Below are 23,803 nucleotides of genomic sequence, written 5' to 3'. Positions count from 1 at the left end.
CCCGCTGTGGATAGATGGCTACTTGCGGCCACCCGCTGTGTATAGATGGCTACGTGCAGCCTCCCGCTGTGTATAGATGGCTACGTGCAGCCTCCCGCTGTGTGTAGATGGCTACGTGCGACCTCCCGCTGTGTGTAGATGGCTACGTGTGGCTTCCCGCTGTGTATAGATGGCTACATGCAGCCTCCCACTGTGTAGATGGCTACGTGCGGCGTCCCGCTGTGTATAGATGGCTACGTGCGGCCTCCCGCTGTGTATAGATGGCTACGTGCGGCCTCCTGCTGTGTATTGATGGCACCGTGCGGCCTCCCGCTGTGTATAGATGGTGCCGTGGGGCCTCCTGCTGTGTGTAGATGGCTACGTGCGGCCTCCCGCCCTGTTTAGATGGCTACGTGTGCTCAATATTGAGTCATACAATTAATGTAAGGCTATGTGCCCACGATGCAGAAATACTCCGGATTTTTTTTGAGCGTTTCAGCATCTCCCTGGAAGAAAATATGCATGCGGATTTTACATGTGTTTTTCCTGCCAGGGACATGTGGAAGTGAAGCGTTCTTCACATGCGTTTCTGCATGCGGGTTATCAAGCGCTTTTCCAAGCGATTTTAGCATCACTTGGAAAGTGCTTGACAACTTGGTCACACTATATAAATCCATGCAACCGGCATGGATTTATATAGTGTGACCGTAAAAGAATGGTAAAAATTAAATATATTCTTACCTTCTGATGGCCTGCCAATGTCAGCGGTCGCGTGACCCGTCACATGACTAAATGACGTCACGGCAGGTCCTTTTCAGACCATCGTGAGCTGCCGGCAAGCCAAGACGCATCGGATAAAGACACCGGGGGCCATCAGAAGGTAAGTATAATATTTATTTTTTATTTTATTCTTTTTTTTTACAGGTACTGTGGTACCCGGGTCCGGAGGAGAGTCTCCTGTTCTCCACACCCGGGTACCATCCGCACATTGAAACGCATGGCATCCACATGTACAGATGCAGTGATGCGGATGACATGCGTTCCAATGCAAGTCAATGGCGGCGAAAACGCCACACTTCCGCAAAATAATTGGTAATGCTGCGGATTTTTCCGCAATGATAATCCGCAGCGGAAATTTCCGCAGCATGTGCACAGCACATGAGGATTATCATTGGGGAACATGGCAGACCTTCTACCAAGCGTTTTTTAAGCGTTTCTGCAGCGGAATTGCTTAAAAAACGCATAGTGGGCACACAGCCTAAAAAAAATTATTATAATTAATATTGTGCCAAATTTCACGGGAACTATCACATGATCTATCACAGGGGATCATGTCACGTGATAAATCAGGTGTGGGGGGGGGGCGCGCCTTCTAAACTGCCCGGGGCCCTTGCTACTCTTAATCCACCCCTGCTTATAACGTTTCTATTTTTCTGTTTACATAGCCGTATGAGGGCTTGTTTTTTTGCAGGGTGAGTTGTAGTTTTGAATGATACCATTAAATTTACCATACCATGTATTAAGAAATGTGAAAGAAATTCCACATTGGGTAAATGGCAAAAAAACAAAGCTGTAAAAATGAGCTAGCAACATGATTTTCCTGGGCACTACAGTTGCAGTAATTTAAAACTTGTATAGTTATTGTTATTGAAGTGCTGAAAAAAATTCTGAAATTTGATGAAAAAAAGAATCAGAATAAACATATCCACTGTTCACATTGCATCTAGAAAGAGGATTTCAAATATTAAAAAAAATGAAACTTCTTTAAAACAGTGTCAGTACTGCAGCATCCAGGGACACAAGGTCAGGGGGTTTGAGAACAGAGAGAACGATTTGGGAAGCAAATAAAACAAAATTGCAGAACTGGATAGAAACCTAATCCAATCCCTCAAGACTTGGATTAAAACAAATAGTGTTTCAATCACCTTAGCACTAGAAAGGTCAGGGTTCCTAACATTCAATGTGTCTGCAAACTTGATAATAATTATGATAAGAAATACCGGGTCATCAGTGGGACATTAGAGGTAATTGCAAAATTATTGTGAAGCAGAAAATTGCCAGCATCCAAATGGAAGTTTGGTTATACTGAATCTCATATACCACAGTGCAATAAAGAAATAAAGGAAAATTGCCATTTGAAGCTTTTGTCAGTACTACACTTGTAAAACAGTGCAAATAAATCCAGTGATGGATAATTCAGAAGGCTTGAAAACATACTCTAATATGTAATATGTTCATTTCCTATTAGTATTTATTAGAGATGAGAGGATCTTTTAAAATTCAAATTCACCACTTTAACCTGATTTTCGCTTAAAATTTGATTCGCGACAAATGAATTTGTGCAAATCTCAATACTGGAAAGCTTGTAATTACGAGAAAATACACATGGGGGAGAGAAGAGAGAATCGTGCTCACCATAGGAGGTTAAACTCTACAGGAAATAGAGAGATAGGGCACAACTGACGATAAGAGATTACACTCTACAGGAAAGAGAGAACCTTGCTGACCATAAGAGCTTACACTCTACAGGAGATAGAGAGAGGACCCAGCTGACCATACGAGATTACACTCTAAAGGAGATGGAGAGAGGACCCAGCTGACCATACGAGCTTACACTCTACAGGAGATGGAGAGAGGACCCAGCAGACCATACGAGCTTACACTCTACAGGAGATGGAGAGAGGACCCAGCAGACCATACGAGCTTACACTCTACAGGAGAGAGAGAGGACCCAGCTGACCATACGAGCTTACACTCTACAGGAGATGGAGAGAGGACCCAGCTGACCATATGAGCTTACACTCTACTGGAGATGGAGAGAGGACCCTGCTGACCATACGAGCTTACACTCTACAGGAGAGAGAGAGGACCCAGCTGACCATACGAGCTTACACTCTACAGGAGAGAGAGAGGACCCAGCTGACCATATGAGCTTACACTCTACAGGAGATGGAGAGAGGACCCTGCTGACCATACAAGCTTAGACTCTACAGGAGAGAAAGAGAGGACTCTACTGATTATAAGAGCTAACACTCTACAGGAGAGAAAGAGAGTAAAAAAATATTTACCTAGTGACTCAGGAGACTGAAAATGACTCTGCTGTACAAATTGTGCTCCACTGGGAATCAGTGATGGCCACCACTCTGCAAGGCATGATCCTTAGCTAGATGTTGTAGCTGAAGGGCATTATAAGGATGCCTGCACAGCAAAGCAAAATGATGTTTGCCTACTCTTTAATGCATCAGCAGTGTGGGAAATGGTGCCAGGCAAGTTTTTTCATTTGCAAACCGCAAATCGAATCTCAAAATGTTTGAATTTGCTTAAAACAGCAAATTTCAGGAAATTCGACTCAAACTCAATCCTCCGCGGATTGATCGGCTCATCTACAGTATTTATGCTTGAAAAAAAATACCAAAAGTTTAAATAATTTACACAGCAGAGTTATACATTAGGTCAGAATTTCAAAATATGTTTCCTTTCGACTTGGAGGACTGATAACCCCAATTAATATGTTCATTATCTTTTAGAATAAAGTTAGAATAAATTGAGCGTCCTCTAATTCCCACAAAACAAAAAATTTAAAATATAAGCAGAATTTAAAGGCAAACAAATTGCTCTGCATAAGTAAATAGTGTCACATTTGAGGAGCAAGAACAAAAATCTTTGAAAATATATTTCCTTTAGGAGAAATTAGTTTTTTTGTCAAACTGTCTACTGTAAGGAGCATACTAGGTGCTCCTTATTGAAAGTGCTGGTATCGTTATTCACATATAAACTGCTCCAAAAGAACACTTGAATCACACATTGGATCTCAATGAATCAAAGATTCAAGCTGAATATTTTTATTGATAAAAATTGTTTAACTCTTAAGAACAAAATGACTTCCCAATGGTCAATCGAAACCAAGATCAGCTAGTTGAGGGTTGGATTCCCAATCACCTTAAAAATCAAAGTAAAAGATTGAAATTCAATATAGATCAAATTTGCGAGAATTTCATCTCAGCAGCTAATAATATGACTGTGTAGTGTGTATCTCCTGAACAGTCTGTGGCAATAGTCCGAGGACGATGCAGTGATACATACGGTGATGTCTTAGAGGTTCTCAATTGGATTCAGGTCTGGGAACCGTGAGGACCATTCAATGGCATAAATGCTTTTTTTCATCAAGGAACTGCATACATACTCAAGCCACATGAGGCCGGGATTAATCTACTGGGACAGCTTCATAGGATCACCAAGATGACAGTGATACGTACCTTCAGTAGGCTTCTGGCTGCCATAGCAATCTATCTGCTCTCTGCAATCCCGTTGCAAGGGTTAAGTGATAGGTGCTGTAGAGGTTACGAAATCTAATTGGGCAATTTCAAAGATTCACAGTGGCATTTAAGTGATTAAACAGCAGTCACTGGAGCTTGCTACTGTCATTGTTGTTGGTGTAAGGTGCTGTCTCAGCACCTGCCTAGTATGGAGCAGGCTCAGCTCCTAAGCTTGTTCCCGACACCTGCACATAACATAGAATGTACCTCTACACCCTTTGTTGAGAAAGGACTAGGGACCCTTAGACTGGAATCACACATGATTTTTTTTTGTGACCATTTTTTATAGTTTTTACATAGCTTATGAGAAAAACCAGGACTGGATCCAAAAATGATGTAAGAATAGAAAGACAGACAAATGTTTATTCTCTCTTTCATATCTACTCTTTTGGCTCTAAAAACTGCTTTAAAACTGCATGTGTGATTCCAGCTGTAACAGAATTTTGAAAACCTTTTAATGTGCTTAATAAGGGTATGTGAAGTTGATCCCACTCTCAGCGCTCCACAGAAAACAATGGATGGCACATGATTAAAATGGAAATGATACGATGCTTCAATCATCAGCAGTCAGATTGAAACATTGAAGCATTTTAATAATCAATACAATTTTTTTTTTAGGATTGCTCAATAAATAATAATTATTTTAGGTTTTCCATTACATATTTCCATGTATGAATAGACTTTGCACTGAGTTGTGTTACTGAACTGTCAGTGAGGGGTAGAGATATTAATGTACAATAAAGAGACAACATACTTGTAGCTTGTAGTTTCACTGAAAAGCAAAGTACGCCTTTAACAAAAGAATAATTTGTACTACATGCCCATTCTATTGATATCCAACACACTACAAAGTCTACACCGATCCACTAGAAAAGCATAATAAAGGCGTACACCTGTATATGTGCATGGCCGATAAGTAGATGCACGTGCAGACTGAAAATGCCTTTGAAAACATTTTAGCCATATTTTGGAATTTTATGTGCTTGACATAGCAGTTTTAGTATTGGCACCCTGTATATTTCACACTGTTGCATTTCATTATTTACATCTGCCATTGTGAGCTAGCAGCTGGTGACATCTGGAGCGTATGAGCTCCAAATATCCAACATCTGCCAAATTTCTATAAAGCAAAGAAAGAAAAACACTCCGCAAAAATTGCAAGCACAAAACTTTTCTTTTTACGGCAGAAACATAATCAATGTCAGGATTTTGTCTGCATGAAATATATTTTGAAAACAAAGAGTTTGTTGAAGAATACTTCCTTACCTCCGATTTCTGAAACAAGAATCTGAATTTTTTTAATTGGCCCGTTGACATCACTGAAGTAGCATACTGGCATTTTAATTGTAATTGTGGTCGAGGTAGCCATAACACTCCCGCTTGAATCATAAATAGGGACCGGTTTCATTACAGGACGAGGTGGTTCTGTACAAGGGAAACAAGAAAATACAAAAAGAAAACATTCATATAATATTTCAATATGCAAAAGTTCAAGTGTTTAGAAAAGCGTACAATGATTAAGATTCATTATAAAGATTAACAAAGTGTAGTGAAGAATTAATATAGTGATATTTCATGAAGACATTTATTGGTAACTCATTTTTTATGTGGCTTTTGGATATCTCATAGGGAAAACCCACTGAGCAATGCCTGAGAAATTGACAATAACCTTATTCCCAGTGCAATACTAAGGGAATCCTGCAAACCTGACATGTTGGTGGTCTTTGGAGACTGGAGTCAAGAAACACTGTTTTAGATGAGAAGCCAAAAAGTGATGTATTTTGGATCCTTATTTAATAGATTCTAAATATGATATTAATGCATTTCAATATGGATATGATTTCAACTATTTAAAAATATGGTGGTAGATAGAGCTTTATTTCTGCCAATTCACAGGAAAATCACAGCATGATCCATTGAACGATTAGTCCCAGTTTATCCCTACAAGCCTTGATCTCAGTGCCTGTAGTCAAAAGCTTGATAAATAAAATTTAAAACCTGCATTAAAAGGGTTGTCCACTACTCAGACAACCCCTTCTCAATAGCCATAGTTCCCCTATGCAAAATAAAAACAGCCTATACACACCTCCAGTGCCAGAGTTGTTCCTGCTTCATTGGTACCTGGTCTCCCAGGGTTCGCGTGACGTTATTATGCCATGTGAGCCCTGCAGCCCATTAGTGACTACTTCCCTATCAGTTCCTTTGGATGTAAATGACATCCAAATGAAGTCAGAGAGCAGCAACATCTCCCACTTATTCCAGGTATTATTTTGGTCCAAAGGAAGTGAAAGTGAAGTGGCTGCTGATTGGGTGCATGGCTCATATGGCATAATAACGTCAAGTGAGCCCCGGGACACCAGAAACTGACATTGCAGGAACAGTGCTGGCACCGGAGGTGAGTATAGGCTGTTTTTAATTTACACAGGGGACTATGGCGTTTGAGAAAGAGTTTTCCGAGTGATGGACAACCCCCTTAAGTTTGTGATATGATAACATATTGTACAAAGTACTGAAGGCTGAAATGGAGACACTCATATATATGAGACTGTAGGGAGAAAATAACTGTTCAGATAAATGTAAACAAGTAGATATACAGTGAGAGAATATAAAGAAGCTTCCATTGTCTATATTGACTTGATTGGGTTGAGAGGCATTAGCAGTCACTGCTGTATGGCCATTGCCTCAGCAAATACTTCTGTTCCTTTGCTGTGCTGATCGGTAGGGGTGCTAGGTACATAGAAAGCCCCTAAAATGTCAGCATTTTACATGAAATGAGCAAATGGTGCATGGATGTAAATACGCATATTTTTTTTAACATAGGAATCATTTTAATGTCGGGGCAGGTTAGCAGGTCCAGTGCCATTACATCTACAGATATCAGCAGGCTCTTCCTTGCCAGCAGCACATTGTCTGTTGAATATTCTAATGAATAGGACACGATACCTGAAGCTCGTGCAGGCTGGTAGATATCTGTAGACACTACATCACTGGCCACATTCACATCCGATGCAGAAGAAAACAGAGCAGGATTACTTCTTCAAAAATAAACTTTTAATCTTACCTTTTACATCAGTCGTAATTCTCATCTGAATTTTTGGTCCAGCACCAGCACTATTCACAGCATAAATCTACAAAGAAAATGGATTTACTTACAATAATGCATGAAATTGTGAAATGATGTCACAAGCTATAACAGACAAGTGTGTGAACTTTAATCTTTCTAATTCACATTGCAGCAGACAACCCACAAAAAAATCTTTACATTTTAGCACATATCATAAGGATATTTTTTATAGCCTCAACATAATGTCAGAGCAAATTACTAGTGATCTGTTATTTACATATTATCAGAAAATCAATAGGATAAAACATTAAAGGAGTTTTCTGGCCTCTCCCATGACTGCAGTTTGTATTGAAAAAGAACCCTATGCTTTACTCACCATTCCCGGGTCCAGGTGTCTGTTATTGTTTGCAGTGCTGAAGTCACATCGACAGCACTGCAGCCAATAAATGAGCTCAGCTGCTCTATACAAGTTGACAGCACAAGTTGCTGCGCTCACTAATTGGCTGCAGCGACTAATTGGCTCCCTTTGGAGGGAGAGTAAAGCATGGTTTGTTTTTCTAAAACAAACTACAGCCGGGGGACAGGGACTTCTCAAACAGTAAAACCTTTTCAAATCTTAGTCACAGTCAACATTGGATAGAATACCTTTCAAAAGAATAGAATAGAAATGAATATGTATTCTGTAGATATTTTACTATAAGTACAAAATTATAGTTACAGAACTATAGACATATAGGAGGAATGACTAGATGTATGCATTATTTTCAAGCAGGGTTGGACTGGCCTACCAGAGGACTGGAAGATTCTCCGGTAGGCCCAGGCACTGACATCTGCTGGCACAGTGAATATATACAGTACAGACCAAAAGTTTGGACACACCTACTCATTTAAAGATTTTTCTGTATTTTCATGACTATGAAAATTGTACATTTACACTGAAGGCATCAAAACTATGAATTAACACATGTGGAATTATATACTTAACAAAATAGTGTGAAACAGCTGAAAATATGTCTTATATTCTAGGTTCTTCAAAGTAGCCACCTTTTGCTTTGATGGCTGCTTTGCACACTCATGGCATTCTCTTGATGAGCTTCAAGAGGTAGTCACCGGAAATGGTCTTCCAACAATCTTGAAGGAGTTCCCAGAGATGCTTAGCACTTGTTGGCCCTTTTGCCTTCACTCTGAGGTCCAGCTCACCCCAAACCATCTCGATTGGGTTCAGGTCTGGTGACTGTGGAGGCCAGGTCATCTGGCGTAGCACCCCATCACTCTCTTTCTTGGTCAAATAGCCCTTACACAGCCTGGAGGTATGTTTGGGATCATTGTTCTGTTGAAAAATAAATGATGGTCCTACTAAACGCAAACCGGATGGAATAGCATGCCGCTGCAAGATGCTGTGGTAGCCATGCTGGTTCAGTATGCCTTCAATTTTGAATAAATCCCCAACAGTGTCACCACACCTCCTCCTCCATGCTTCATGGTGGGAACCAGGCATGTAGAGTCCATCCGTTCACCTTTTCTGCGTCGCACAAAGACAAGGTGGTTGGAACCAAAGATCTCAAATTTGGACTCATCAGACCAAAGCACAGTTTTCCACTGGTCTAATGTCCATTCCTTGTGTTCTTTAGCCCAAACAAGTCTCTTCTGCTTGTTGCCTGTCCTTAGCAGTGGTTTCCTAGCTGCTATTTTACCATGAAGGCCTGCTGCGCAAAGTCTCCTCTTAACAGTTGTAAAGATGTGTCTGCTGCTAGAACTCTGTGTGGCATTGACCTGGTCTCTAATCTGAGCTGCTGTTAACCTGCGATTTCTGAGGCTGGAGACTCGGATAAACTTATCCTCAGAAGCAGAGGTGACTCTTGGGCTTCCTTTCCTGGGGCGGTCCTCATGTGAGCCAGTTTCTTTGTAGCGCTTGATGGTTATTGCAACTGCACTTGGGGACACTTTCAAAATTTGCCCAATTTTTCGGACTGACTGACCTTCATTTCTTAAAATAATGATGGCCACTCGTTTTTCTTTATTTAGCTGCTTTTTTCTTGTCATAATACAAACAGTCTATTCAGTAGGACTATCAGCTGTGTTTCCACCTGACTTCAGCACAACACAACTGATGGTCCCAACCCCATTTATAAGGCAAGAAATCCCACTTATTAAACCTGACAGGGCACACCTGTGAAGTGAAAACCATTTCCGGTGACTACCTCTTGAAGCTCATCAAGAGAATACCAAGAGTGTGCAAAGCAGTCATCAAAGCAAAAGGTGGCTACTTTGAAGAACCTAGAATATAAGACATATTTTCAGTTGTTTCACACTTTTTTGTTAAGTATATAATTCCACATGTGTTAATTCATAGTTTTGATGCCTTCAGTGTGAATGTACAATTTTCATAGTCATGCAAATATAGAAAAATCTTTAAATGAGAAGGTGTGTCCAAACTTTTGGTCTGTACTGTATATATGTGTGCCAGCGATATGCATACCGACCGCTCTCCCCGGTTGTCTAACTGGGAGTAGAGGTGACATAAAAAGCCATCAGGGCACAACAACGATCTGTTACTTACAAATAGTGAGTCGCAGTCTGCATCAGAAGAGCTTGTCATCAGTGTCATCAGTGACGATCACACTGCCCTCCGGGGTTGTCTAACTCTGGGAAGAGCCGCGAGCAGTACGTCATGACTCCTCCCAGCGTGTACGTCACTACTCCTCCCAGACTTAGACAACCCGGAAGAGCAGTGCACACATCACTGAAAACATTAATGACACGTTCGCCTGCTGCAGAATGCAGCTCACTATTTGTAAGTAACAGAGCCCTGTTGCCCCCTGATGGCTTTTATGTCACCACTCTTCCCTGAATTGAACAAGCAGAGAGAGCGGTGCAGCTCTTGATAAGGCTTCCCCTTCTCCCGGGCTGTACAGCACAGCTCAGTTAATGAGCCACCCTCCCCCACAGTGTAAGCAGCAGAGGGACATAGACCGCTGCTTGCTACAGCTGCAATGATTAAAAGAGGGCCCCCCTGCCAGCCTAACAGTAAGTGCAAATGGGGGGCATTTAGTCAGGTGTGACAGAGGGGTAGGGGGCTAAGTCACTTAGTGATGAATGAGAGCCCCATTCCCTTATTTTTCCTTTCACCTATGACTGTCTGCACCCCCTCCCCTGTATCACCCTTGACTGAGCTCCTTCCCCCTATATCACCCCTGACTGCACCTCCTACACTGTATCACCACTGACTGAGACCCTTCCCCCTATATCACCCCTGACTGCACCCCTTCCCCATATCACCCCTGACTCAGCCCCTTCCCCCTATATCACCCCTGACTGTACTCCCTCCCCTGTATCATCCCCTAACTGCACCCCCTCCCCCGTATCACCCCTTACTGTACTCCCCCCCTTATCACCCCTGACTGCACTCCCTCCCCATGTATCACCCCAGACCGACTGAGCCCCCTCACCCTGTATCATCCCTGACTGACTGAGTTCCCTCTCCCTGTATCACCCATGACTGACTGTACCCCCTCTCCCACATCACCCCTGAATGCACTCCGTCACCATGTGTCACCTGACTGACTGAGCCCCTCCCTGTATCACCCCTGACTGAGCCACCTTTCCCTGTATCACCCCCGATTGACTGAGCCCCCTATCCCGGTATCATCCCTGACTGCACCCTTCCCCATGTATCACCCCTGATTTGATTTACTGAGCCCCCTGTATAACTCCTGACTGAGTCCCCTCTCCATGTATCACCCCTGAATGCACTCCCTCACCATGTATCACCTCTGACTGACTGAGCCCCTCCCTGTATCACCCCTGACTGAGCCACCTTTCTCTGTATCACCCCCGACTGACTGAGCCCCCTATCCCTGTATCACCCCTGACTGTACCCTTCCCCGTGTATCACCCCTGATTTGATTTACTGAGCCCCCTGTATAACTCCTGACTGAGTCCCCTCTCCATGTATCACCCCTGAATGCACTCCCTCACCATGTATCACCTCTGACTGACTGAGCCCCTCCCTGTATCACCCCTGACTGAGCCACTTTTCCCTGTATCATCCCTGACTGACTGAGCCCCCTATCCCTGTATCACCCCTGACTGCACCCTTCCCCACGTAACACCCCTGATTTACTGAGCATCTCTCCTGTATAACTCTTGACTAAGCCCCATCTCCATGTATATTCCCTGCCTGACTAAGCCTCTCTCCCTGTGTCACCCCTGACTGACAGAGCCATCTCCCCCTGTATCACCCCTAACTGAGCCCCTTCTCCCTGTATCACCCCTGACTGTCTGAGCCCTCTCTCCCTGTATCACTCCTAACTGACTGAGCCTCCTCTTCACATATCACCCCTAACTGACTGAGCCCCCTCTCCCCATATCCACCCTGTCTGACTTAGTCCCTCTCCCCATATGACCCCAGACTGACTGAACCTTCTCCTCCTGTATCACTGACTGACTAAAAGTTTTCTTGCCCCACTACTGACTAAATGAGGCACTTCATAAAAAGTTAGGACCTTATAGGGGGAAGAGAGAGATTTCCTTAAAAAAGTGTATGGAGGGATGTGAGTGAAAGCTTTCTTTTGATATCACTCCAATGTCATACATATAAATTTAGGCCCCCCACCATTATTAGCGGGTTCATTCACATTAATATATTTGCTGCAGAATTTCTACAATGGAAATCCCACAGCAAATTAATAGCGGTAATATCCACAGATATTGTGCAGATATTACTGCGTTTACTACTACATAATGGTGCACTTTTACCACTGACTTGATCCTTTGTATTGCAAAGGATGAAATCGGTGGTGAATATCCGCAGCATAAATTGACACATTGTTCATGTCAAAACAGCAGTGTTGGTCAATTTACACCGTGGATTTTCTCAGCGTATGGACTAGATTTCATAAAATCTCATCCACTAGGCTGGTGCTATAAAACATAGGTTTAGTGGTTAATAGTTAATACCCATCAGGGGATATTTATCATTGAGTTTGCACCAAAATGTGGGTACCAGCTCTTTCTATAACATTAGTGGTTTGCTCATCTCTATGTATAAATATGCCTAGTGCAATGTGATAAAAAATCGCATTTCACTAGCACCAATGTTATTCAATGAGGTAGTGTTCATCTGCGAGTTTTTCCTCAGCTGAAATCGGGTTGAGGAAAAAAATCACAGCATGCTGTGTATGGCCACGTATATCGAATAAGACTCGCCAATGCAAGTGAAAGGGTGCAAGAAACAAATCAGACGGCACACGGACAATCCATATGTGGTCCGATTTTTACGCATACATCTCAAAGGAACCAAGAAATTTCATTAGCCAAGCACAGGAAGTTCACAGTCAGAATCCCCAGAACAGGTATACAGATACTGTAGATATATAGACATAAGGTCCCGCTTATTTAATGAAACCAGCAAAGGTGCGGCAGACAGCTGTGAAATGATATTATCAGACTGGGAAGGTTCATGGTTATTGAGCCCTTCCCAGCCTAAAAAATATTAGCCCTCAGCTGCTTCAGAAGTGGCGCATCACATTACATGGCACTTTGCCTTTGCTCTTCCCAATTTCCCTAGTGTGGTGGCAATCGAGTAATGGGGCTTGGGGTTGATGTCAGCTGTTATTTGTCAAAAATGAAAGCTGGGATCAAGCCCTAGGGTTAGAAATGGAGAGGTGTCTATCAGACATCCCTATTACTAACCCAGTAATCCCAAAAAAAAACACGCACCAAAAAATACTTTATTTGAATAAACACTCCCCAACACTTTCCCTGGTTCATCAATTTATAAATAAATATGCAAGTATGACATAGTCCAGGAAATCTGACATAGTCCACAAATGGAAACATGAAAAACATAAAAAGAGAGAAATGAACGTGAGCCAGGAGTGGCTGCCGCTAAAAGCCTGTGGAGACTCCAAATGAGTCGGGGAACTTTGAGGGAAGTGCGTGGGTCCCCTATTTTCTAATGAATTGGTGAATGAGGGGTAATGTCTTGTTTCTGTTTCTCTCTTTTTATGTTTTTCATGTTTCCATTTGTGCACTATGTTGGATTCCCTGAACTACGTTGAACCTGCTTGTTTTCTTTTTCTAATAAACTGGTGAACCACGGAAAGTGTGGGGAAGTGTTTATTTCACACAAACTACCAGAGGGGTCATTTTGACCTTTTTGCTATTTTTTTTCTTAAATTTCTAAAATGTTAACAAATGAGTTCTGGGGTTTTGTGATTTTTATTTATTCATGGTAGTGTATATTTTAGGACACAAAAATGAATTGTAATTTTTTCAGGGGCCCAGATTTACAATTCATACCTATAAGTACTGAAATGGTCAATTTGACCCCATTCATAATTTGACTAGTTCTGCGATCTTACAGGTCACCGTTTGCAACGTATATTTGAAGTATGAGTAAGGAGAGGGGTCTGACAAACAACAAAATTTTAAAATGCCTTCAGAATTTATCTGAAAATGAGTCAGAAGAAGAAAATCAGGAAAAAATAGACTCAGTTTGATGAAGAATATTTTCCTCATGACATTTCCAAAGAATCAAAATCAAGCAGTAATAGTAAAATAATTGACGATACCAAAGATTATAGAGAGGGTGATGGATGTTCTACTACATCTAAAAGATGTACGGAAAATGTTCTTTAATTTATTAGCAAAAAAAGTTATTTTTACTCCAGAGTTAGTATTTTTGAATGTTGGACAAAATGACCCCTAATGGTAATTATAGGTATGATGAAACATACGGTAGTTCTAGCATTAAATAAAATATTTTTTGGTGTGTGTGTGTTTTTTTTTTGATTACTGGGTTAGTAATGAAGGTGTCTGATAGACACCTCTCCATTACTAACCCCAGGGCTTCATCGCAGCTGTGATTTTTGACAACTCACAGCTGACATAAACCCTGATTGCCACCTTACTGTTAGAACCTTGCTCTTAGGTTTTTTTTCCTTTGCTGGTCACATGACCTTGTTGGCCTATTTAAGCCTGCTCCGCCCTTCTGGCTTTGCTGGACTTCATTGTTTAACTACTTTCTAGCTAGCCTGTGCTCTGTATCTAACTCTGTTGATTGTGGGTCTACTCTGAATGTTATTGATGGGGGATTCTTGGAAAGACTCAATTTAAAACCCGAACCTTTATCATCCCCCATTGCTGTGGTTTCGGTGGATGGTTCCCCTTTGAAGAATATTACTCTCAAGGTCTGTGAATTTCCTCTCACTATTAATGGTGTTCACCACGAGAAATTGGATTTGGTAGTTTTGAATAACTTGCCTTCTCCAGTAATATTGGGATTGCCCTGGTTAAAATTTCACAATCCTGTACTGGATTGGTCTACAAGTGAAATTAAATCCTGGAGCCATAAATGTTATGACAAGTGTTGTAACGGGCGTATTGCAGCTTTGGATAGGGGAGAATTGCCTGCTCCTATTCAGGATTTTTGGAGAGTTTTTTCTGAGAAGGAATCGCAGGTTTTGCCTCCCCATAGAGACTATGATTGTTCTATTGAATTTGTCTCTGGAGCGACTCTTCCTAAAAGTCGTTTATTTAACCTTACTATTCCTGAGAGGAAGGCTTTGGAGGAATACATACAGACAAGTTTGGCCGCCGGTCACATTAGGCCCTCTAAGTCTCCTGTGGCGGTTGGATTTTTTTTTGTAAAAAAAAAAGGACGGCGGTTTACGTCCTTGTCTGGATTTTCGTGAGATTAACAAAATTACTGTACGCAATCCTTACCCACTGCCATTGATTCCTGATCTGTTTAACCAGTTAATGGGGGCCAAGTGGTTGTCTAAAATTGACCTTAAGGGGGCATACAATCTGTTGCGCATGAAGGAGGGTGACGAATGGAAGACTGCTTTTAACACTCCTGTGGGTCATTTTGAGAATCTGGTTATGCCTTTTGGTCTTACTAATGCTCCTGCATTTTTTCAGAATCTTATTAATGACATCCTTAGACCTTTGATCGGCAAAAATGTGGTTGTGTATTTGGATGACATTTTGATTTATTCGCCGGATCTGGAGTCTCATTGGCGGAGCGTACGTGAGGTATTACAGTTATTAATGGACAATTCGCTTTTTGCTAAGCTGGAGAAATGTGAGTTCGCTGTACAGAGAATTAGTTTTTTGGGTTACATTATCTCCAGCGAAGGTTTTGAGATGGACCCGGTTAAAGTTCAAGGTGTACAGGAATGGCCTAGGCCTATTAGTTTGAAATCGATACAGAGGTTTTTAGGTATCGCCAATTATTACAGAAAATTCATAAAAAAATTTTCTAGTATTGTCAAACCTCTGACCGATCTCACCAGGAAAGGTGCTGATGCGGTTCAGTGGTCTTCTGAGGCCATTGAAGCTTTTGTGTATCTCAAGGAGAGGTTCACCTCTGCTCCCATCCTTATGCAGCCTGATGTGACTAAGCCGTTTTTGGTTGAGGTTGATGCTTCCTCTGTGGGGGTTGGCGCAGTATTGTCTCAGGATAACGGGGATGGATTACATCCCTGTGCCTTTTTTTCAAAAAAATTTTCAGAGACTGAACTGAATTACGATATTGGTAATCGGGAATTATTGGCTATTAAACTCGCATTTGAACACTGGCGTCACTTCTTGGAAGGTGCGGAATTTCCCGTTCAGGTTCTTACGGATCATAAAAATCTGATATATCTTGATGCTGCCAAGCGCCTGAATGCCCGTCAGGCTAGGTGGGCACTGTTTTTCTCGCAGTTTAATTTCTCCGTTACTTACATCCCTGGTACTAAGAATGTTAAAGCGGATGCCTTGTCTCGCAGTTTTTCTCCCATAGTCGGTGCTGAGAAAGAGGAGAACATTTTACAAGAAGGTGTTGTGATAGCTGCTTTGGACTCCGTTTTGGAAGATGAGATTCTTAAAGCACAGGAGAATGCCCCATCTAACACTCCTCATGGGAGGTTGTTTGTGCCTGGGACCTTTAGGAGAGATTTGTTTGTTGAGTGTCACGAATCTCGGTTGGCAGGTCATCCCGGAATCTCTGAGACCAAGAGACTGGTGGGTCGCAGTTTTTGGTGGCCTGGATGGCAGAAGGAAGTCATTAAGTGGGTGCGTCAATGTACTATATGTGCTAGATCTAAGTCCTCACATACTCCTGCTGCGGAGTTGCTTTGTCCTTTGGAGGTTCCCAGTGCTCCTTGGACACATTTGGCTATGGACTTTATAACTGACCTTCCCCCCTCTGAGGGTTTTACTGTCATCTGGGTGGTCGTGGACCGTTTTAGCAAGATGTGTCACTTGGTTCCCTTCGTCAAACTGCCCTGCGCTAAAACTCTCGCTAAGGCCTTTGTCAAGGAAATTGTCAGACTTCATGGCGTTCCTACTGACATTGTTTCTGAAAGGGGTCCTCAGTTCGTGGCTCGTTTTTGGCGTGCCTTTTGTGACAGGTTGGGAGTTCATTTATCGTTCTCGTCCGGATATCATCCTGAATCTAATGGCCAGACAGAAAGGAAAAACCAGGATGTTGAGCAGTTCTTGCGTTGTTTTGTGGCAGACAATCAAGAGGGGTGGTCTGAGTTTCTGCCACTTGCTGAATTTGCTCTGAACAATCATACATCTTCTGCTGGTTGTTCGCCTTTTTTTTGTTGTTCTGGGAGACATCCGTCGTTTGGGTCGTTCTCCAAGTTGGAATCTGCCGTGCCTGAGGAGGAGAATTTTTCCGGTGATTTGGAGAGAGTTTGGACGGATGTGCGTGGTAATCTTCAGGAGGCCAACAGAAAATCTAAGGACTACTTTGATAGGAAACGACAGGAGGTTTTGTTCGCTGTTGGTGACATGGTTTGGTTGTCCTCTAGGAATCTGCGGTTGAGGATTCCTTCTAAGAAATTGGGTCCCAAGTTTGTAGGGCCCTTTAAGGTGCTTCAGGTTGTCAACCAATCTGCTGTTAGGTTGGAGGTTCCTACCTCCTGGAGAATTAATCCGGTATTTCATGTCTCTCTGTTGAAAAAAGCTGTTGTATCGGATTGTGACGCCTCTGCCTCTGTTCCTCTGGTGGTGGAGGACGGGGAATATGAAATTTCTCGCATCCTTAACTCTAGACTGTATAGAGGTAGTTTGCAGTATCTTGTGGCCTGGAAAGGTTTCGGACCCGAGGATAACTCTTGGGTGAGGTCGGATGATGTTTCCGCGTTCAGACTTATCAGAGCGTTTCACAGGAGATTTCCTGATAAGCCTGGTCCTAGGGGATCCGGAGGATCCTCTTAGAAGGGGGGGGGTACTGTTAGAACCTTGCTCTTAGTTTTTTTTTCCTTTGCTGGTCACATGACCTTGTTGGCCTATTTAAGCCTGCTCCGCCCTTCTGGCTTTGCTGGACTTCATTGTTTAACTACTTTCTAGCTAGCCTGTGCTCTGTATCTAACTCTGTTAGTTTGCTTGGTCTACGGACCTCTTTGTTCTATATATTTTGTTTGTTCGTCTGTCTGCTACTATTTCTGTTAGGAGGTTTCCCATTTTCCTCCCAGTCCTTAGTACTTGTAGGGATTCCTTCCCCACATCTATAGGTCTCTGTACAGACTAGCTTAGGACTTTAGCAGGTCTGATCGCAGGATCAGGTCCCCTGTTACATCGTAGGGATTAAGCTGAGTTCTATCGTAGGGACAGATCTCCTCTCTTTCCTTAGCTCTGGTAGCAGAACATAACACTTACCAGGGCAATCAGGAAGAGCGAAGGCGAAGCGCCAGAATTGCCGCATCTAATGTGATGCGCCACTTCTGGGGCGGCTGCAGGCTGATATTTTTAGGCTGGGAAGGGCCCAACAACCATGTGCCTTCCCAGACTGATAATATCAGCTTGCAACTGTCTACTTTACCTTTGCTGGTTATCAAATATGATGGGGGAACCCACATCTTTCTTTTAAATTATTTATTTATTAGATTAAACAAGGCTAAACACCCTTTAATGCCACATAAAAGGCACTAAAGGGTGGAAGTTTATCATGTCTATCTATCTATTCTATCTTTCTATATAATGATATATAATATATATAGATATATTTATTATTATTATTATGTTAGCAATCTGATATCTTTCTATCATCTAGCCATATGTTTACATAAGATTGCTTTATTATTAATGAAAACTAGATTTAATTTACATTGAGTATTATTATAATATGTAAGAGATGATGTTAAAAACTCATGACATACGGATGCCAGGTGAGAAAAAAATCACACACTCCCACAGCACTCACATGACATATGGAATGATATACACATGACACTCGCGATTTTATTTACGCAGATGTTAGCGAACCCTAAGAAGTGTCACGGGTGTGTCAGGGTTGACAGACAGTCATACATGTCCGACTATAGAAGGTCGCTGCATTTGGCCTTCCAAACTTCTCCCTGATCCTGTTTGTGTGTAACATACCTGGCGGCGTCCTTGCATGGTGGTCCATCTCCCACTGTGCAAGAGCGCGCACTTGGTCTCCAGTCCAGAATGTCTCTCTGGCTTCCCTCCATGCTGTCTGTTTGTGTCTGTTTCTGCTGCTTAAGGGCGGCGCCCGATCACTTCCTGCTTTTGTACCTGCTGTGGGTCACACCCCTTGTGCGTCCTCAGCCTATTGCTGTCTGTTACCTGGTATATAGCTCAGCTGCTCCCATCTATCCCTGCCTGAGCATAGTGTTTTCTTTCAGTGTGTGCTGCACTCTGAAGGTGCCAGGTCCCTTTCTTTGTCTCCTGCCTTGCGGTATCAGTTCCCGTGTCTGAACTGAGTCCTGTCTTTGTCTCCTGCCTTGCGGTATCGGTTCCCGTGTCTGAACTGAGTCCTGTCTGTCTCCTGCCTTGCGGTATCAGTTCCCGTGTCTGAACGGAGTCCTGTCTGTGTACTCTTGCCTGCTGCCTCTCCTGGAGGCTGTATTTCCAGGCCTGTCTGAACACGCTCCTAGCCTGTTCCTCCCGCCTTCTAGGGGCCGATTACCTAGACCCGCTCCTGTATCTTGTCTGTCCTGTCTGAACACGCTCCTTGCCTGTTCGTCCCGCCTCTCTGGGGGCCGTATTCCCAGACCCGCTCCTGTATCCCGCTGCAGTGTCGGTCTCCTCCGTACACTCAGTTCCAGTCTGAACTCTCTCCTATCCTTTACCTGTTTTGCCTCTATGTCCGTTCCCTTCCTTTTTCTGCAGAGTCTGAACTCGTACCTAACTCCTGCTTGTTGTCTCTGTACTCCCGTTTGTGAGTTTGTGGTCCACTCGCTACTTCACTGCAAGTACCCTGTGGGTATCTGGCTCTGCCTTTCTCTTCCTGTCTGTTCCGTGTGAACAGAGCCCTGTCCCCCCTGCTCTGCCTTGCTTGCCGCTCCGGCGGTTTCCGCTCTGCTCCTGCCTTGTTTGCTGCTCTGCGGTTTCCGCTCTGCTCCTGCCTTGTTTACCGCTCTGCGGTTTCCGCTCTGCTCCTGCTTAGCTTGCCGCTCCTGCGGTTTCTGCTCTGCTCTTGCCTTGCTTGCCGCTCCTGCGGTTTCTGCTCTGCTCCTGCCTTGTTTGCCGCTCTGCGGTTTCCGCTCTGCTCCTGCCTTGTTTGCCGCTCTGCGGTTTCCGCTCTGCTCCTGCCTTCTTAGCCGCTCTGCGGTTTCCGCTCTGCTCCTGCCTTGTTTACCGCTCTGCAGTTTCCGCTCTGCTCCTGCCTTGTTTACCGCTCTGCGGTTTCCGCCCTGCTCCTGCCTTGTTTACCGCTCTGCGGTTTCCGCTCTGCTCCTGCTTAGCTTGCCGCTCTTGCGGTTTCCACTCTGCTCTTGCCTTGCTTGCCGCTCCTGCGGTTTCTGCTCTGCATCTGCCCACTGCTCCGGCAGTCCTGTCCTGCTCTGCTTCTGCTCGCTGCTCCGGCAGCCCCGTCCTGCTCTGCATCTGCTCGCTGCTCCGGCAGCCCCGTCCTGCTCTGCTTGTGCTCGCTGCTCCGGCAGTCCTGTCCTGCTCTGCTTGTGCTCGCTGCTCCGGCAGTCCCGTCCTGCTCTGCTCTTTCCCTCTCTGCTGTGTTTGGCTACCGCATCTGCGGTTCTGTTTCTGTGACCCAGTCTGTACTGAGTCTTGTCCTCTCTGTGCTCCAGCCCGTCCTTTCGGCCAGTACCTCCCCGCCTGCATACTCGCCTGTATCCACCCGTCTGCATACCTGCCGTGTTCGCTTATATCCACCAGTCTGTGCCAGCCTAACCTGCCTGTTCCAGTAATCCCTGTGTGGGTCAACCCCCGTGTCCGGAGTTTGACCTGGAGTAGCACCTGGTCCCTCTGCCCGGTTTCTCCCTGGTGCACTGGCGTCGTATGCTGTCGTGCCACCTTGGTCGGATCGGCCAGATACTTAGTCACGCCCCTCCAGGCACTCTCCGGTTCATGGTCCAGTGGAACCACTACTCCCGCACACGCCAGTCAGTCCGGGCGTGTGCATAACATTGTGTTTCCTCTCTCTTTAGAAACCAGCGGTGATTATCACCTTGCTTGGGAATTATACCTTTCCCTTTAGGACCCTGTGTATCCTCACCTTTCCGCTGTTAATCAGCACTTCCTTGCTGTGTCCTTAAATACACTCAGATCCTCAAAGAGTTTCTGGTGATAGCATGTTATACTTAATCAGGCTTGGTATTCTAGTAGTCGGCTAGAATTAACTTGGAGTTCCTTCGTGGATTGTTGCTGAGCTTTCTCCGGTGTCATCTTGGATCTAAGTGTAATTCCCTGTTTGTTTCCCCTGTGTGTACTTTAGTTGGTAGTAGGGCTGCCTCAGTGCTCTCCCCTCCCGCTCCCTAAATAGGGCCTAGCCTTAGGGTCAGCTAGGGCCAGGTTTACTGCTCGGCGATAGGTGCAGAACCTATTTAGGGTCTATAAGGGAGTTAGGGTTTGTTGTTTAGAGCTGTTTAGGGGTCTCCATTCTCCATTTCCCCAGTTGTAGAGCTCCCTCCCCTTTTCCCGTCGTTATGCGCTGGGTTCTCTCCATACCTAGTGTGACAGGAAGTGTACTACTTTTTTTATACCCTAATATTAGCATGTTTTACCACACAATTAGTGGTCTTGTATTTATTTCTATGTAGCTGCATAGTGGGCCCCAAGCATGATTTTCTCTGGTGGGCCCAAGGTACTACAGTCCGACGCTGTTTACAAGCACTGTAGTAGATGTGCTAATGATAAAAAGCCATGTATACAATGCTATGCATAAAACAATGTACAGTACAGACCAAAAGTTTGGACACACCTTCTCATTTAAAGATTTTTATGTATTTTCATGACTGTGAAAATTGTACATTCACACTGAAGGCATCAAAACTATGAATTAACACATGTGGAATTATATACTTAACAAAAAAGTGTGAAACAACTGAAAATATGTCTTATATTCTAGGTTCTTCAAAGTAGCCAACTTTTGCTTTAATGACTGCTTGGCATTCTCTTGATGAGCTTCAAGAGGTAGTCACCGGAAATGGTCTTCCAACAATCTTGAAGAAGTTCCCAGAGATGCTTAGAACTTGTTGGCCCTTTTGTCTTCACTCTGCGGTCCAGCTCACCCCAAACCATCTCGATTGGGTTCAGGTCTGGTGACTGTGGAGGCCAGGTCACCTGGCGTAGCACCCCATCACTTTCCTTCTTGGTCAAATAGCCCTTACACAGCCTGGATGTGTGTTTGGGATCATTGTCCTGTTGAAAAATAAACGATGGTCCAACTAAACGCAAACCGGATGCAATAGCAAATTCTAAAAGTCTATTCAGTAGGACTATCAGCTGTGTATCCACCTGACTTCTGCACAACACAACTGATGGTCCCAACCCCATTTATAAGGCAAGAAATCGCACTTATTAAACCTGACAGGGCACACCATAGTTTTGATGCCTTCAGTGTGAATGTACAATTTTCATAGTCATGAAAATACAGAAAAATCTTTAAATGAGAAGGTGTGTCCAAACTTTTGGTCTGTACTGTATGTCTCACAAATGAAAATTTCTTTTTTAAAAAATGTTGAGTTTCACAGCCTTTATTCCACTGTTATTATCGTTCTTGTGGAAGGCCATTATTTTTTCACAGATATCACTCAGTCTTCAAATACGTATTTCCCCAACTGTTACAAAAAGCAGGAAAAATAAACAAAAAAAGCTGAGAAAATGATTAACCTTCTTTTAGTATATGATGGATATTGAAAATTGATGAAAGTACATGACTGACAGCAGTCATATGTGGAGATGTGCCATGATCACTTACACTGATGTTATATGTATATCCACCTTTAAGCCCTTCTATTATTGCAGTTACAGATTCATCATTTTTTTTAATAATACTTAGATTGCGGATTTGAGATTTTGTGGGATCATCTTCTTTATACACCAGTGCTTGGAACATTTGGATGTTTCCATTAGGCTCAGCTGGAGGTATGAAGGTCATCTGAACTTTGGTCACTTCATTTGGAATTTTCTGAATTGTTATGTTTTTAGGTGGATCATTTGGCACTAAAAGAAAGTATTATAACACAATTTTTACTTTAGTAAAACAAATAAAAATGTTAAAAATATGACTAGTTAAGCCTAAGGGATATCAGTCTTATTTAACCTTTAGTTGCTTGTATAAAAACATTCAATTATAATATACAGAACAGTATTGATATAAACAAATATGAACCACTTCAAGTCATGGGCATTTTTCATTATTATGCTTAGTTTTTTCCTCCCCTCTTTCAAAAAGTCATAACTTTATTTTTCCATTGACATAGCCATTTTGAGACTTGTTTTTTGTGGGACAAGTTGTGATTTTGCCAAACACCATCACTTTACCTTATAATGAGCTGAAATACAAGAAAAATATCCAAGTGCAGTGAAATGATGAAACATAATGCAATTCTGTCATTTTTTTTCTTATTATTTTGATTTTACAATATTCATTGTGCAGTAAAAATGACCTAACAAGATTTTTTCAGGTCAGTACAATTATGGAGAAAAAAAACTTATTTTTTCTAGTTAAATGGTAAAAAAATGCTTTGGAAATTTGTAAAAAAAAAATTGGTTTGTGTCATCATTTTTTAAGACCCAAAATATTTTTTTTATTTTTCCATCCATGGAGCTGCAAAAAGGCTTTAATTTTCAAGGACAAGCTGACATTTATCTTGATACCAATTTGTGGTAAATACAACATTTTTATTGCCTTTTATTGCATTTTTCAAAGAGATGTGGTGATTGAAAAAGTACAATACTAATGTTTCAATTTGTATTCTTTATTTTTAACTAGGGAAAAGAAGATGATGCAAGTGATCATATTTTTTACAATATTTAATTGATTGTTTGTACTATATACTGCAATAGTACAGTTTTGCAATATATAGAAAAATTTTTTTTTTTTACAAGAGAACTAAGATGCATCCATATGGGCTCCGGCTGGCATGACTACCCCTCAGAGGCTCACGATAGCATTGCAGTAGGCCGATGGGAGCAAGTGCATGAGTGCAGGAATTGCATTATTTAAATGTCACTG

General features: G+C 42.8%; 1 protein-coding gene across 1 annotated transcript in view; it reads right to left on the bottom strand.

Annotated features, from left to right (window-relative positions):
• Positions 1-23,803, bottom strand: part of PTPRQ (protein tyrosine phosphatase receptor type Q) — an 814,679-nt gene that overhangs the window by 93,348 nt on the left and 697,528 nt on the right. The window contains exons 48-50 of the mRNA XM_073651596.1: positions 22,544-22,788; positions 7,357-7,423; positions 5,562-5,720 (exon numbers count right to left, since the gene is read on the bottom strand). Of these exons, the coding sequence (XP_073507697.1) occupies positions 5,562-5,720; positions 7,357-7,423; positions 22,544-22,788 (471 nt within the window). The remainder of the gene's footprint in view (positions 1-5,561; positions 5,721-7,356; positions 7,424-22,543; positions 22,789-23,803) is intronic.

This window comes from Phyllobates terribilis, unplaced genomic scaffold (genome assembly GCF_046119375.1).
Source record: "Phyllobates terribilis strain yellow unplaced genomic scaffold, ASM4611937v1 Scaffold_11__3_contigs__length_659146591, whole genome shotgun sequence".
NCBI classification, from domain to species: domain Eukaryota; kingdom Metazoa; phylum Chordata; class Amphibia; order Anura; family Dendrobatidae; genus Phyllobates; species Phyllobates terribilis.
The sequence above is the reverse complement of the archived record's forward strand: the minus strand, read 5'-3'. Positions and strand labels throughout refer to the sequence as shown.